The sequence below is a fragment of the Orcinus orca genome, chromosome 1 (assembly GCF_937001465.1).
Source record: "Orcinus orca chromosome 1, mOrcOrc1.1, whole genome shotgun sequence".
In the NCBI taxonomy this organism is placed as follows: Eukaryota; Metazoa; Chordata; class Mammalia; order Artiodactyla; family Delphinidae; genus Orcinus; species Orcinus orca.
In genome coordinates this window covers 210779714-210792178 of record NC_064559.1, presented here as the reverse complement: position 1 = coordinate 210792178, position 12465 = coordinate 210779714, and the positions used below count along the sequence as shown (strand labels likewise).

The window sequence follows — 12465 nt, the reverse complement described above, 5'->3', positions numbered from 1 at the left end:
AGCCCTGTGTGAACACTTGTCCTTGGTGAGGCTCTAGGGAAGCTTCAGTTGCTCTTGGCCACCATCCTCAGGAAGAACAGAGGTGAGAAGGGGAGGACCGGCCAGGATACGTGGTCCCCACAGGTCATAAAATGGGCAAGACAGGCAGCCAGTGCACAGTGTCCAGCTGATCTGCTCCTTTCCAGCTGTGCAACATTAGCCCAGTTACTTCACTCCTCTGTGCTCAGTTTCCTCATCTACAAATGTGGCTACAACAGAGGCTCTCCATCAGGGAGGGGAGCATCTAGGGACCCGGGAATGAGACCCAGCAGCAGCCAGCAGTGAGGCAACGTCAGCAGTCTGTAGTGGCCTCCTCCTGACCAAGGGTGGGGTGGAAAGAGCCCCAGGGCAGGCTCTGCACGTCACTGCCCTCCAGAGAACAAGAGGATGTCTAAGAGGAAGACAGGGGGAAGACTGAGCATTCCTCCGCCCAAATGTGTCTACTTCTCTGAGGGCTGCATCTGGACGTCACTCCTAGGTGCAGCCTGTGTTGGCTGTTGTCCACGGTGACAGGGTCGTCTGAGAGAGTCTGAGGGCCACAGGCCCTGGGCTGAGGTCGTGGGCCGGAGGGAGCAGAATCCCAGCCAAGGGGCAGAGAGGTGGGTGAGGAAGCCCAGGGCATCCTAGGTGGGCTCCTCAGCCTGGCGTTCGGCTCCCACGCTTGGGACTTCTGTCTGGCCAAGAGAAGTTGCGGGCAGCCCCCTACGTCTGGCCTCAGGGAGCACGCGTGCTCTCTTTGGAAAGTCCCACCCCTCCATCTACAGCAGGCAAGCCATTGTGGGAATTCCTCCTGCACCTGCTAGGGGGCGGGGCGGGGCGGGGGGGGGATGCCCCGTCACAAGCTCTGCAGTTTGTCACCATCAATGTGACCAGAAAAAGGTTATGAATGTGACACCTCCCGGGGGCCTCGCATTAACTCAACGACAGAGAAACCGCTTCCTGTGGGCAGCCCCCGGGCTCCCGCCTCGGCCCTCGCAGGGATGCTGCCACAAACCTTTGGTTTGGGGCGTTTGGGCTTTTTTTTTCCCAATCTTTTTTATGATCAAGAAACAAACACAAGTGTGTCACTTCAGAATGTCACAGCTGAGTCTGCGCTTATGTGCAGAATTTAGGCTCAGAGACTTCTGCTCCGGACCCAAATTCCAATCAGATCAGGGTTTGAAAATGTGTTTGGGCTGTTAGCGATTTAGCCATGGCAGCCCAGGGAGCGGGGCAGGCTGCAGCCTGCGGTGAGGCCAGGACCTTGCTAGCTGGGGGGGACTTTACAAGCCGGGCCAGGATCTGGGGAGGCTTCTCTGCACCAATAGCCTTCACCTGTCCAAACCATCCCGGTGTTGGCACGTGGATGGCTTCTCATGATTCTGCCCTTCCCTGAGTATCAAACTCTCTGGTCAGCGCCCAGGTCCAGCTGTTGTTGGCTGGACCAGATGTGGACATTTTCATCCTGCAAGAAGCAGAACCCCTTTGAGGCTGGAGCTGGGCAAGGCTGGGCCGTCTGTGCCGGTGTTTGTTGGGAGCCCCTGCTGCATGGTTGCACAGGGGCCTCCATAAGACATTCGTGGGTCCCCCACTGCAGTGCCAGGGCAGGGGGACAGAGAGGGGCAGGGTTTGCACCTGTATTACTTGGGGATGGAAACTTCTGCAAGAACCCATCTGGCAGGGAGCTGCCCTGGCGACACCAGCCATCTCCTCAAGGTTGAGTAAAAGGGAGGCCAGGAATCTGGGACCAGGTCTGGGGTCCGCAGTTGTTTGTCCTCCTTGGCAGGTCCAGGTTCAGCCTGAAATTCTTGCTTTGACCCTGGTGTCCACACAGCAACTGAAATCCCATCTCAGTGCTTGTGAGAAATGCCGCAGAAAGGCCACAGAAGTCTTGTACCACCATCTGCTACCAGCATTATGCTGAAGGTGGAGCCTCTGGGCAAAAGTGCCGTCTGGGGGTGGCCGAAGCTGCCCGCCACCCCCCTGAGAGAGGGGCCGGGGGCTTCCGCCAGGCAGCCCGTGGCTCAGCCTCTGGCTTGGGTCTGCGAGGAGGGCCCCCTCCTGCTGGGGGCTGAGGCCGGGCCCAGGCTCTCTTCAGGGACCAGGGGCTTTCTCTCTGGGGACACCCCAAGAACCTCCGACTATGATGCAATAGCCCCACACACAGGTGGGCTGAGGGATTCTCTTTTTTTAAATTAATTTTGATTGGAGTATACCTGATTTACAGTGTGGTGTTAGCTTCTCCTGTACAGCAAAGTGAGTCGGTTACACATATACACGTATCCACGCCTTTTTAGATTCTGTTCCCGTGCAGGTCATTACAGAGTGTTGAGTAGAGTTCCCTGTGCTCTACAGTAGGTCCTTATTAATTATCTATTTTATTTACAGCCATGTGTAACTGTCAATCCAATTTCCCAATTTATCCCTCCCCCCACCTTCCCCCCCTGGTAACCATAAGATTGTTTTCTACATCTGTGACTCTATTTCTGTTTTGTAAGTAAGTTCATTTGTACCATTTTTTTAGATTCCGCATGTAAGCGATATCATATGATATTTCTCTTTCTCTGTCTGACTTACTTCACTCAGTGTGACAATCTCTAGGTCCATCCATGTCGCTGCAAATGGCATGATTTCATTCTTTTTATGGCCGAGTAATATTCCATTGTACATACGTGCCACATCTTCTTTATCCGTTCCTCCGTCAACAGGCACTCAGGTTGCTTCTATGTCCTGGGTATGGTAAGTAGTGCTTCTGTGAACATTGAGGGCAGAGGGATTCTTGAAGCAGGAGGCACAGGGTAGACCTGTTTGCTGGGGGCCTTCTCCTACTCACTGCCAGGGCTGGTTTGTCTCTCGGGGGCCCTGGGCAGCCCACGGAAGATTCCCGACTGGCCAGGAGTCTGGGCTTCTTACCTACGCAGCAGACCCAGGAAGAGGCCCTGCTTCTGACCAGCACCCTCTTCATCCTGTAGTGGGCACAGCCAACTCCCAACCTGGCACATTTCTGAAGAGCAGATGAGCAGGTACAGACAGCCAGGGAAGCAGCAGATGCCCACAGCCATCGTGGCCACACATATGTCCCCGCAGCACACGTGCCCTTGAAGCCGGCAGAGCTGTGGGAAGGGGGCTCTGTTCGGGGTGTCTTCAAGGAGCTACCAAGAGCAAACCAAGTGATCCTTACGGTGTGCGCTCCCTGCAGGGAGCCGCAGGCCTCCACGCAGCTGGAAAGCAGGGAAAAGGCTTTCCAGTTCCAAAGGGGAAACTGAGGCTGGAGCCCAGAAAATCCCCACGTTGTCAGGTTCGGAATTCATAATGTCAGGGCTGGAAAGGCACCTATGGTCAGAGGTCCGGTCTCCCTTTGGAGCACCCTGGAGAGATGGTCCTTGAATCCCCACAGTGACGGGGCGCTCATCCCTTTGCAAGGCTTCTCACCCACCCCACAGGCTGCCGATAGGGACGTCTCAGCTGCTGGTCCTGAGGTTTCATCAGACCCCTCCAGTTGCCGATCGCCCTGAGGGGTTTCTGTGTCTGAGCAAGTTTCTCACTCATTTATTTCCCTGCAGACTTCAGGGCACTAGTTTCAATCACCAGTTGGCCCGTTTATTTCTGATGGGTCAGGGCTATGGCCCACGGCCGATGAGACACAGCCTGCCGACTTGCCGTGATGTACGGGACAGGCTGGGAGGAAGCCGAGCCCCCAGACACCCGACTCGGGCCAGGAGCAGGGCTGTGCTCAGGCCAAACCAGGGGCCAGGGACCCTCGGAATAGCCCACAGAGCCCCACGTTCACCAAAGCCTCTCTTCTTGTCCCCTGGGTGCTGTTGCGAGATCAGGCACGTTAAGTTCTGCTCCAGCCCAGGCGATGCACGGAGCAGACCAAACCTCTCCGCTTTGCCGCCTTCTCACCCTCTGGTTTTCTGCAAACTGCACAGATGCTTCTGGGAGAGCTGGCCCCTCATGTGCAGCCCTGGCCTGAGGAGGAAAAGAAGAAAAAGGGAGAAGTAAAATAAGAATCCGATGGAAGGGGAGGAGGGGCTGAAGGAGATGGGGAGGAGGGGCCAAAGGAGATGGGGAGGAAAGAGGAAAGTCCAGCGGCCGTGAGCTCTGCTTCCTGGGCTCCAGGCTGGGCCCCCAGGGCCGTGCACCCTGGGAACGCAGCAGCATCGAATATCTGGGTGTTTTGTGGGAGATGGTCTGTGAACCCCAGGGAGCGCCGGGGCACCTGGCTGTCAGGATTTTGAGGGGAGAGGGTCTGAGAACCCCGGAGGTGTTTATATAGCACTTGGGTGTGTAAGTGATTTCTGGTCTGACCTTTGAAGGCATCTGCGGCCCCCGAACACATAGAGTGTGGTTTCTGAGGTCTGGCTCTAAGCTGAGAGATTCTGCCCATCGCTAACATGAGTGAATTCCCCCAGGCAGGGGCTTGGGGCCGTGCCCTGCTGCACCATCAGCAAGCTGTCGGGCACCCAGCTCCCTCTGCAGAATCTCCATCCTGGGCTGTGCTCTTGGGTCCCTGAGACCGAGGGACCCCGGCCCTTATCCCCCCACAATGCCCTGGAACTGTCCCACGGAGGTCACGGTCAGCAGGGGTGTCCTAGGAACCCCACGCGGCTCCTTTGGGCACAAGTCCCATGGACACTGGCTCTCTCTACCCACCCCCCGCCGTGAGCTTCAGAGACAGACTGGCCTCCATCTTGGAAGAACAGTGTCCATGAGTTCCTCCTCGAAGCAGCCCCCTCCCTCCCCCCTCCCTCCCCCCCTCCCCCTCCTCCCCCTCCCTCCCCCTCCCTCCCTCCCTCCCCCTCCCTCCTCCTCCCTCCCTCCCTCCCCCTCCCTCCCTCCCCCTCCCTCCCCCTCCCTCCCCTCCCCCCTCCCTCCCTCCCTCCCCCTCCCTCCCTCCCCTCCCTCCCCCCTCCCTCCCTCCCCCCTCCCTCCCTCCCCTCCCTCCCCCTCCCTCCCCCCCTCCCTCCCTCCCCTCCCTCCCTCCCCTCCCTCCCCTCCCCCTCCCCCTCCCCCTCCCTCCCCCTCCCTCTCTCCCCCTCCCTCTCTCCCCCTCCCTCCTCCCTCCCCTCCCTCCCCTCCCTCCTTCCCTCCCCCTCCCTCCCTCCCTCCCTCCCTCCCTCCCCTCCCTCCCTCCCTCCCCCCCTCCCTCCCCTCCCTCCCTCCCTCCCCCCCTCCCTCCCTCCCCTCCCTCCCTCCCCCCTCCCCTCCCTCCCCTCCCTCCCTCCCTCCCCCCTCCTTCCCCCCTCCTCCCTCCTTCTCCCCCTCCTTTCTCCCCCACCCCCGACCTTCCTCTCAGCCTGAGCAGGTGGGGCCCCATGACCCTCCTGCCAGGACTCCTGTCTGCTGGGCAGCCGTGCGACCGCTCCCCACTGGCCGCATTTCTCCCTGGTGCTTGTTCATGTCACCACCAGCCCCATAATGAGAGTCAGGACAGAGGATTTGCGAGCTCATCCAGGCTCCACACTGCGCCCAGCAGAGGTGTTTCCAGAAGGCCTCCCCCCGCCGCCTTCCATCACAAGATGGACTTTCTGTTCAGCTACTCGTGGATGCCATAAGTCTTGGCGTGTGTGTGCGTGTGTGCGTGTGTCTGTGTGTCTGTGTTACGCACGTGCAGGTGCGTGTGGGCAGGACAGCCCCACACAGCTTGGCGGCTGAGCTCGTGGCTCTGGATCAGCTTAAAGAAGGGGTCAGGGTGAGAAGGATGAGATCTGCCCCCTGGGTCCTCCCCGAGCTGGAAGCGGACGCGAGGCCCAGGCCTCCATGGAGCTGAGCTGCAGAGGCAGGACGCGCGGCCGAGGGACCGGACTCCCAGGCCCGTTCCTTCCCGCCCGCTCGGAGCCCATTAGGCGGCTGACGACAGATGTGTTGGCATTCCCGCCGGCACGCACAACCCCAGATGGCCGGAGGCTGGCCACGCCCATTAAACGTGAGAGAGCAGCCCAGCAGCGAGCCCACAAATTCGAGGTGCAGGAAACCTCAAATGATGCGCAAAAACAATTGTCAAGTTGAAGAGTTTTCTATGCCTTTGCTTCATAACCAGGCCTTTCTGGTGGGGGTGATTTATGAGCTGGGGAAGCTGGTGGGGGGACGAGGAGTGGAAAGGCCTGGAAGGCCAAGTGGGGGAGAGCGGGCAGGAGGGCAGCTTCCTTTGGAGGCTCCGGGACCCCCAAGGCTCAGCCCCAAACTGCCCAGAGCCAAGCTTTGGATGCGATCAGGCAGAGGGGCCGGACCTCAGATCTGCAGAGAGACCAAGCCCCGAGGCCATGGCAGCCTCCAGGCCGCTGCCTGCTAACGTTGCCCTAGGCGATTGGTTAGGGGGCAACTGGGCCAACTCTTTCCTTCCGTCACACCCTCCCTGGTGCATGCCTTGTGCAGAAGCAGAACCGAGCTCGCAGCCTGGGGCGGGGGCTCTGCAGTCACCTGTACCTGCTTCGTCCACTTCTACCTGTATTGGCCTCCTGGGGCACGGCTCTGAGCACAGACCAAACCAGGCCTCAGGCCCTGCTGATCTGGGCAGAGAGTGACATGACCCGTCCTTATGGGCCCTGGAAAGTCTCATTCCAAGAGAGGCGGGAGGGGGGACCTGTGACGGCCCGGGCCTGCTTTCTGGATCCCAGGGCGTGCTGAGTCCTGTGGGTCCTGGAGCCGGGACGCAGACCCTCTCTCTGGTCCTCGATCCGGCTCAGACAGCATGTGGGGGCCCTGGACTGGGCCCAGCCCTGCTCCTGGAGCCTCCCTCTCATGTCCTGAAAATGCGCAATGACAGCCCCTGCCTGGGAGGTCCGCAGTGATGAAGAAGGGGCAGTGCTGGTACCAAGAAAGGCCTGAGCCCACGCGGCTCATGGCGTGAGCACCCCAGAGGGCCCAGCTTGGCCACGGCGGAGACCCTGGAGAGAAGGCCAGAGACAGAAGGAAAGGAGGCCAGAGAGAGACAAACGTCGCTCCCTTTCCGCCCTTTCTGTAATCAGAAACGGCATGGCCCGTCCACGCCCCAAACAAGAAGCCAAGCCTGCGGCACCCTGTCCACCTGGCCCGAGGCCCAGGCCCAGGGCCGCTCCTGGGAGTGTTTCTCTGATCTGAGGCAGAAAAGCAGCAGCTTCCAGGCCGGGCTCCTGCCTGCGCCCCCCGCCCCCGCCCCCTGGCCCGGCTCCATCACCCAGGTACGCCCCAGTGTGCCCCACAGGGCTGGACTCTCTACACAGAGACGGGATAGAGACGTGGTCCTGGCATCGGGGTGAGCCCCACTGCCCAACCTGGCCCCGCATCACTGGTTCAGGGCCCCAAGACCAGGGCTTCTTGTGCCTTCCCTGGAGGAAAGGTCAGCCGTTCCCTGCTGCCTCTCAGAGGGAGAGTTTTAGTCTCTTTGGGTGGAAGGCATTAACCAACACCTCCTCTGTCACCCCAGAAAGCCAGCCAGGGTGGCCATGAGGGTGAAGGGGCCCCCGGACCTTTAAGGACGTTCAGGGACCTTCAGGAAGTAAGTGGCACCCTGCGGTGGTCCAGATGGTCGGGGCTGGGGGAGCAGGTTCTCCGGGTTGAGGAGGAGGGACGTTTCCCGGGAGGGGCTGCTCACCAGAGAGAAGACACCCCCTGGAGCTGGGCAGCGGGGCCCTGGAGGAGTTTTTGCCTCTGAATTTTGGGCCCTGCACCCCAAGAAGGATGGCCACATGGCCAGAGGCCCCAGAGCAGTGTCCGTGCAGGTTAGCCACCGGCCGTGTCCACATTCAGACGCGCTTGAGAGGCCCGGAGCTGTTTGCTGAACGAGGGCCGTGTCCAAATACCTGCAGGGCTGTCACGTGGAGGAGAGAGAGGCCTGTTTCCAGAGGGCCGAGAGGGGACGTTCAGGAGGGAGGGCCCAGCCACACAGAAGTTACTCTCCGTGAGGCAGTGCTGCCATGGTGGGTCTGTGCGTGTGCCCACAGGTGTGCCGGCAGAAGTGTGGATTTGCTCCTAGGTCAGGCAGGGCTCGGGTGTGGGGCTGGGGGATGAGCCTGGGGTCTTCCAGCCGCCCTGCAGTGTCGCAGAATCTACCGGAACTGAGAGGCAACGGGCCATGCCTGCATCCGGCCTCCCGCGCTTTTCTGGCCAACCCCACACATCCTTTGAGAACCGCGGGGTCAAGCACGCTCTCTGGGGGGGACGGGAGACGCAGGAGGGCCCTGCGCTGGTTGTGACGGCTCACAGCATCACTGACCGTCTCTGCTAGTCCAGACTGGACCATGGGTCGGGGGAGGAGACCGAGAGACACAGGCAAAGAGACAGAGACAGAGAGACTGGCAGCCGCCCGCCTACACCCACCTGTGAAGACGCTGGGTGGGAGGCACAGGGATGGGGTGGGGGAGGGGTTGGGGGGGTGGGGGGGTGGGGGGTGAGGGAGTCCCTGGGTCTTGGCCAACCGGCCCCTCTCCCTCCCTGTGATGGAGCCAGGTGGCCGGGGGCCTCGCCAAGTGACGGTGCCGCTACCCACAGCTTTGCTTGGTGGGTCTCTCTTGCGGGTTTCCTGCACTGGGGGTGGGAGGTAAGAGAAGGGGCCCGTGAGAGGCGTTACGTCAGGAGAGGGGCCTCTCCCGTGTGGCCTGCCCCCCACAAGCCCACAGTGGCCTCCCGATGGGGCCCAGAGCGGCCGTGTCCCTTCACCCCTGGCAGCCAAGGACCAGAGGCTGGGCTGGGCAGCCTCCCTGTGGCCACACTGGCCCAGGCGCTCTTTCAGAATTAGGGCCGTTTGGTTGAAGTCCCCCAAATGGAGAATCGTCAGAACGGAGGCCTGTGGGCTCACAGCCCCTTCCAGGTCAGCTTGGCGGCCCCTCAGAGACTCGTCATGACAGGAGGGGCTGCCGTGGGCTCCGGGGGCCCATGGGGTTTGGAGGCACAGTATGACTAGAGGTCGGTTCTAGGCCCTCCCACAGCAAGGCGGCTGCTTCCCAAAACCTCACTGACTCACAGGCCAGGCGGGACCCTGGGCCATTTAGAAGGTGTCCGTGGGCGTTTGGGAGGCACCTGAGCCGTTTACAGAGCATCTGGTTCTCTGGCCAGAAGGGGCTTCTCCAGGCCTCAGGGGCAGCCTCCCTCCCTTCTCGGGTCCTTACCTGTTCATCAGGCGGCACTGGGGAGACCTCCCAGGGGAACAGGGGCCGTGCGCCTGGGGTCGGCCTCCTCTGTTTGTGCTAAGACATGTCCCTACCCCCTGCCCTGACTTCACTGAGTCCTTCTGACACCCTGTTCCCATCACCCCTACCCACCTAGATACCCCTGCCCACCTGGACACTCCCGACCTCCTGGACACCTACTTCCAGCCCTCAGTGTGGTGGTGGCCTCAGCCCCTCCCTCCTTCCCTCCCAGCCTCCCGGCTCAGCTGCCCAGGAAGCTTGCCCACGATGCCACTGGCCTCCACGGCTCTGGATTCGGGCCCCTGAGCAGGCACTGATCAGAGCAGGTGGGAGGGACTGTGCCTGCAGCGTCCACCTCGGCGCCCGGCGGCTTTGGGGCATCCCCCTCTCAGCAGGGACAGCAGTCAGGTCGGTCTTCTGGGAAACGACCTGCTCAGAGGTGCGCACGCCGGAGAAGCCCCGGGCCTCTGCCTGTCAGAAGGGCGTTCAGAAAACAAGAGCAGTGGCAAAGTACCTGAGGCCAGTCGGGCCCGTGGGGCCTCTGCCGGCTGGGCTTCTGCAAACACCAGCGTCAGATGGAAACTTCCACTTTTAAGAAAACCAAATGATGTTCCTTCTTGCAGGGTGGCGTGCACACTGCTGTGAGCGTGCACGCTGGCACACGCACACTCACAGGCGCACACGCGTCGAGATTCGCCCGCAGCCACACCCCGACCACAACGTCACCTTCGAGACCGCTCACCCCCAGCCCAACCCAGTGCTCTCAGCAGAGGTCTCTGCCCTCGGACACTGCGGCCTCTGCTTTCTCACATGTGGGGCTGCTTGCTGGGGAGTTTTCACAAGGCCGTTGGCACTTTTATATCTGTGCCAGGGCAGCGATCTGCTCGGTGAGAAAAGACAGGGCAGTCCTCCTACCTCCGCGTCGGGCTCCCTCCCGGAGACGCCTGGGCGTCGGTGGGCTTGGTGGGCTGAGGGCCTGGCTGATGCCCGGAGGGTCGGCTGATGTCCAGAGGCTGGCCTGCCTTCCTACTCTGCACCCAAACAGCGGGCTCTCTTGCTGGGCAAACGTAGAGTGTGTCGGCTGTAGCGCACAGGATGCCTCTGACCTTTCTTGGTTTTCTTTCTTGTCGGGCAGATCTCCGAAGACCTGGGCAGTGGGAAGTTCTGTGTGGACGCTAATCAGGCCGGGGCCGGCAGCTGGCTCAAGTACATCCGCGTGGCGTGCTCCTGTGACGACCAGAACCTCACCATGTGTCAGATCAACGAGCAGGTGGGTCCGGGCACGCACAGAGCCTCGGCCTTGGGGCCCTGGCACCGGGAGGGAGGGGAGTGGAGCCGCCGAGGTGAAGGGTTAGCCACATGTCTACCAAGCCCGTCCTGCAGCGGGGGGCTACCCGACACTTAGCCAGTGCTGAGTTTCCGGGAACCCAGCGACACCCCCGGATGCTCCATCAGAGCCTTTGCTCCGGGGCTGATGGGGCTTGAGGCTTATGGGAAGACACATGGCCGGGAGCGGGCGGGTCTGAAACTTCAGGGTCCACATTCCGACAAATGCCAGCCCCGTGAGAGAAGTAGAGAAGTAGAGAACCCTGTCCTTGAGAATCGTGTCTAAGTGGCTGTTTATCCAAGCTGCCCGGAAGGGTCCGCACTGGCTGTCTGGAAGGCTGAGGTGAGGCCCCAGCTGCCCAGAACCGCCAAGAATAGCTGTGGCAGCCCAGCCAGCCTGCGGAGGGGACTAGCCCTGTTTGGGCACAAAATCCTGGCCCTGCTGGGAGCCAACTGATATCTTTCCTGAGCTGCGTGGCCCTGACTTCAGCCCAGGCCACACCAGGGCCAAGGGATGCTTTGGCTTCTGCTGCCGGCCCCCAAGAGGCCGAAGACGCCCCTCGGCACGCTGGACCCTTCCCGCTGCTCCACGTCTGTGCCGGCCCGGGGCTGCAGGCATCCAGTATCAGGAACCAATCAGGACAGAAGATGCCGCGCGGAGTTTCCACCACGAAGGAACCTTAGTCCTTTAATGTCTTTAATTACGACTTTGCAAGTGGCCCCCAGAGACCCTGCTCAGAGCCAGGCCCCTCAGGCCACGCTTTCACTGGGTCCCCAGGGTACGGCTTCCTCGAGATGCCCGGGGGCCCAGCCGCTTCCAGCAGAGGAGTCTGCTTTCGCCTCTGTCTTGGGGTTTCGCGTGAGATTTCATTTGCAAAAAGGATTCCATTGCTTTAAAAAAGGTTTGTGGAGACCACATAACAGGGGGTGCAGCTTCGAGTCGCCAGTGCAAACCTCTAAAAGCCGTTTGAGGCTCTTCGACTTTAGAGAGACAGTTTTGCATAAAGAAATGCAGACGGCACACACCCAGGAGGCCCCGGGGCCCGCGTGAGCTGCCGAGCACCTCGCCCTCATCTGCTCAGCCCCGTCCCCGGCCATGGGGCTCAGCCTGGACCGAGCAGCCCTCCCTCCACTGACACGATCTAGCGATGCTCCAATCCACCTCTGCTACTGAGAGGTCTACAGCTTCCACTGAGAACCCAACATTTTGAAAAAAAGGGTTTTTTTAATTGCAAAATATATTGAGGAAATAAAGGAAAAGGATAATCATAAAAATTAAAAAGAAAAGACACTTCCCCCTTCCAGATGAACGTGAAATGTGAGTGAAGGAGAATCAGGGTTAAGGCACGTGGGAAGATGGTCCTTCCGTTGTCTGTCTTTGCAAAGAACATGTGTCCTTGGTCGTGTGTCTGGGAGCCGAGGGGCAGTGAAAAAGATACCGGGAGGCCGGGGCCAGGACTGCACTTTTGTGAGATGCAGCATAAAATAATGAAGGATCCAGATATTTTGTTTAAAAAAGAAATGTTTGGTAGGTGCCTTTATGTGGCAAGCTTTTGAAAATGCAGAAAATGCAGCCGTAGCGTCTTCTCAAAGAGAAGCCTGTCTTCCGACATCTTTGTTTTATTATTAATGTTTCAGGTTGGCTTTTATTTCAGCTCCACGCAGGGTCCAAATGGAATTAACTACTTGGCAGCAAACTCTTTCCTTCTTCAGGACCAGTGGACAGGAGTACCCTAAACTCATGGGTTCCCTTTCATTTAACCGCACTTTTATACCCCAGTGCTTTACCAAGCTCCATCCTACGTTCGCAACCATACCTGACTCGAATACTTAAACCCAACGTAACATCAAGATTTCATCCTCGCCTGCTGATGCTTCTAGCAGTCTAAAGCTGGGGGATTTATGATCCCCATCTTAGTTCACAGGCTCGGAGAGGACTCTGGTGCCTATTTAAGCAAAAACAACAATGAAATGGCCTGGGGGCTTCCCTGGTGGCGCAGTGGTTAAGAAT

At 59.9% G+C, this 12465-nt stretch overlaps 1 protein-coding gene across 2 annotated transcripts in view; it reads left to right on the top strand.

Moving 5' to 3' along the window:
• Window positions 1-12465, top strand: part of PRDM16 (PR/SET domain 16) — a 324677-nt gene that overhangs the window by 263410 nt on the left and 48802 nt on the right. For both annotated transcript variants that reach the window (XM_004272306.3, XM_049706092.1), the window contains exon 4: window positions 10264-10398. In XM_004272306.3, the coding sequence (XP_004272354.2) occupies window positions 10264-10398 (135 nt within the window). The remainder of the gene's footprint in view (window positions 1-10263; window positions 10399-12465) is intronic.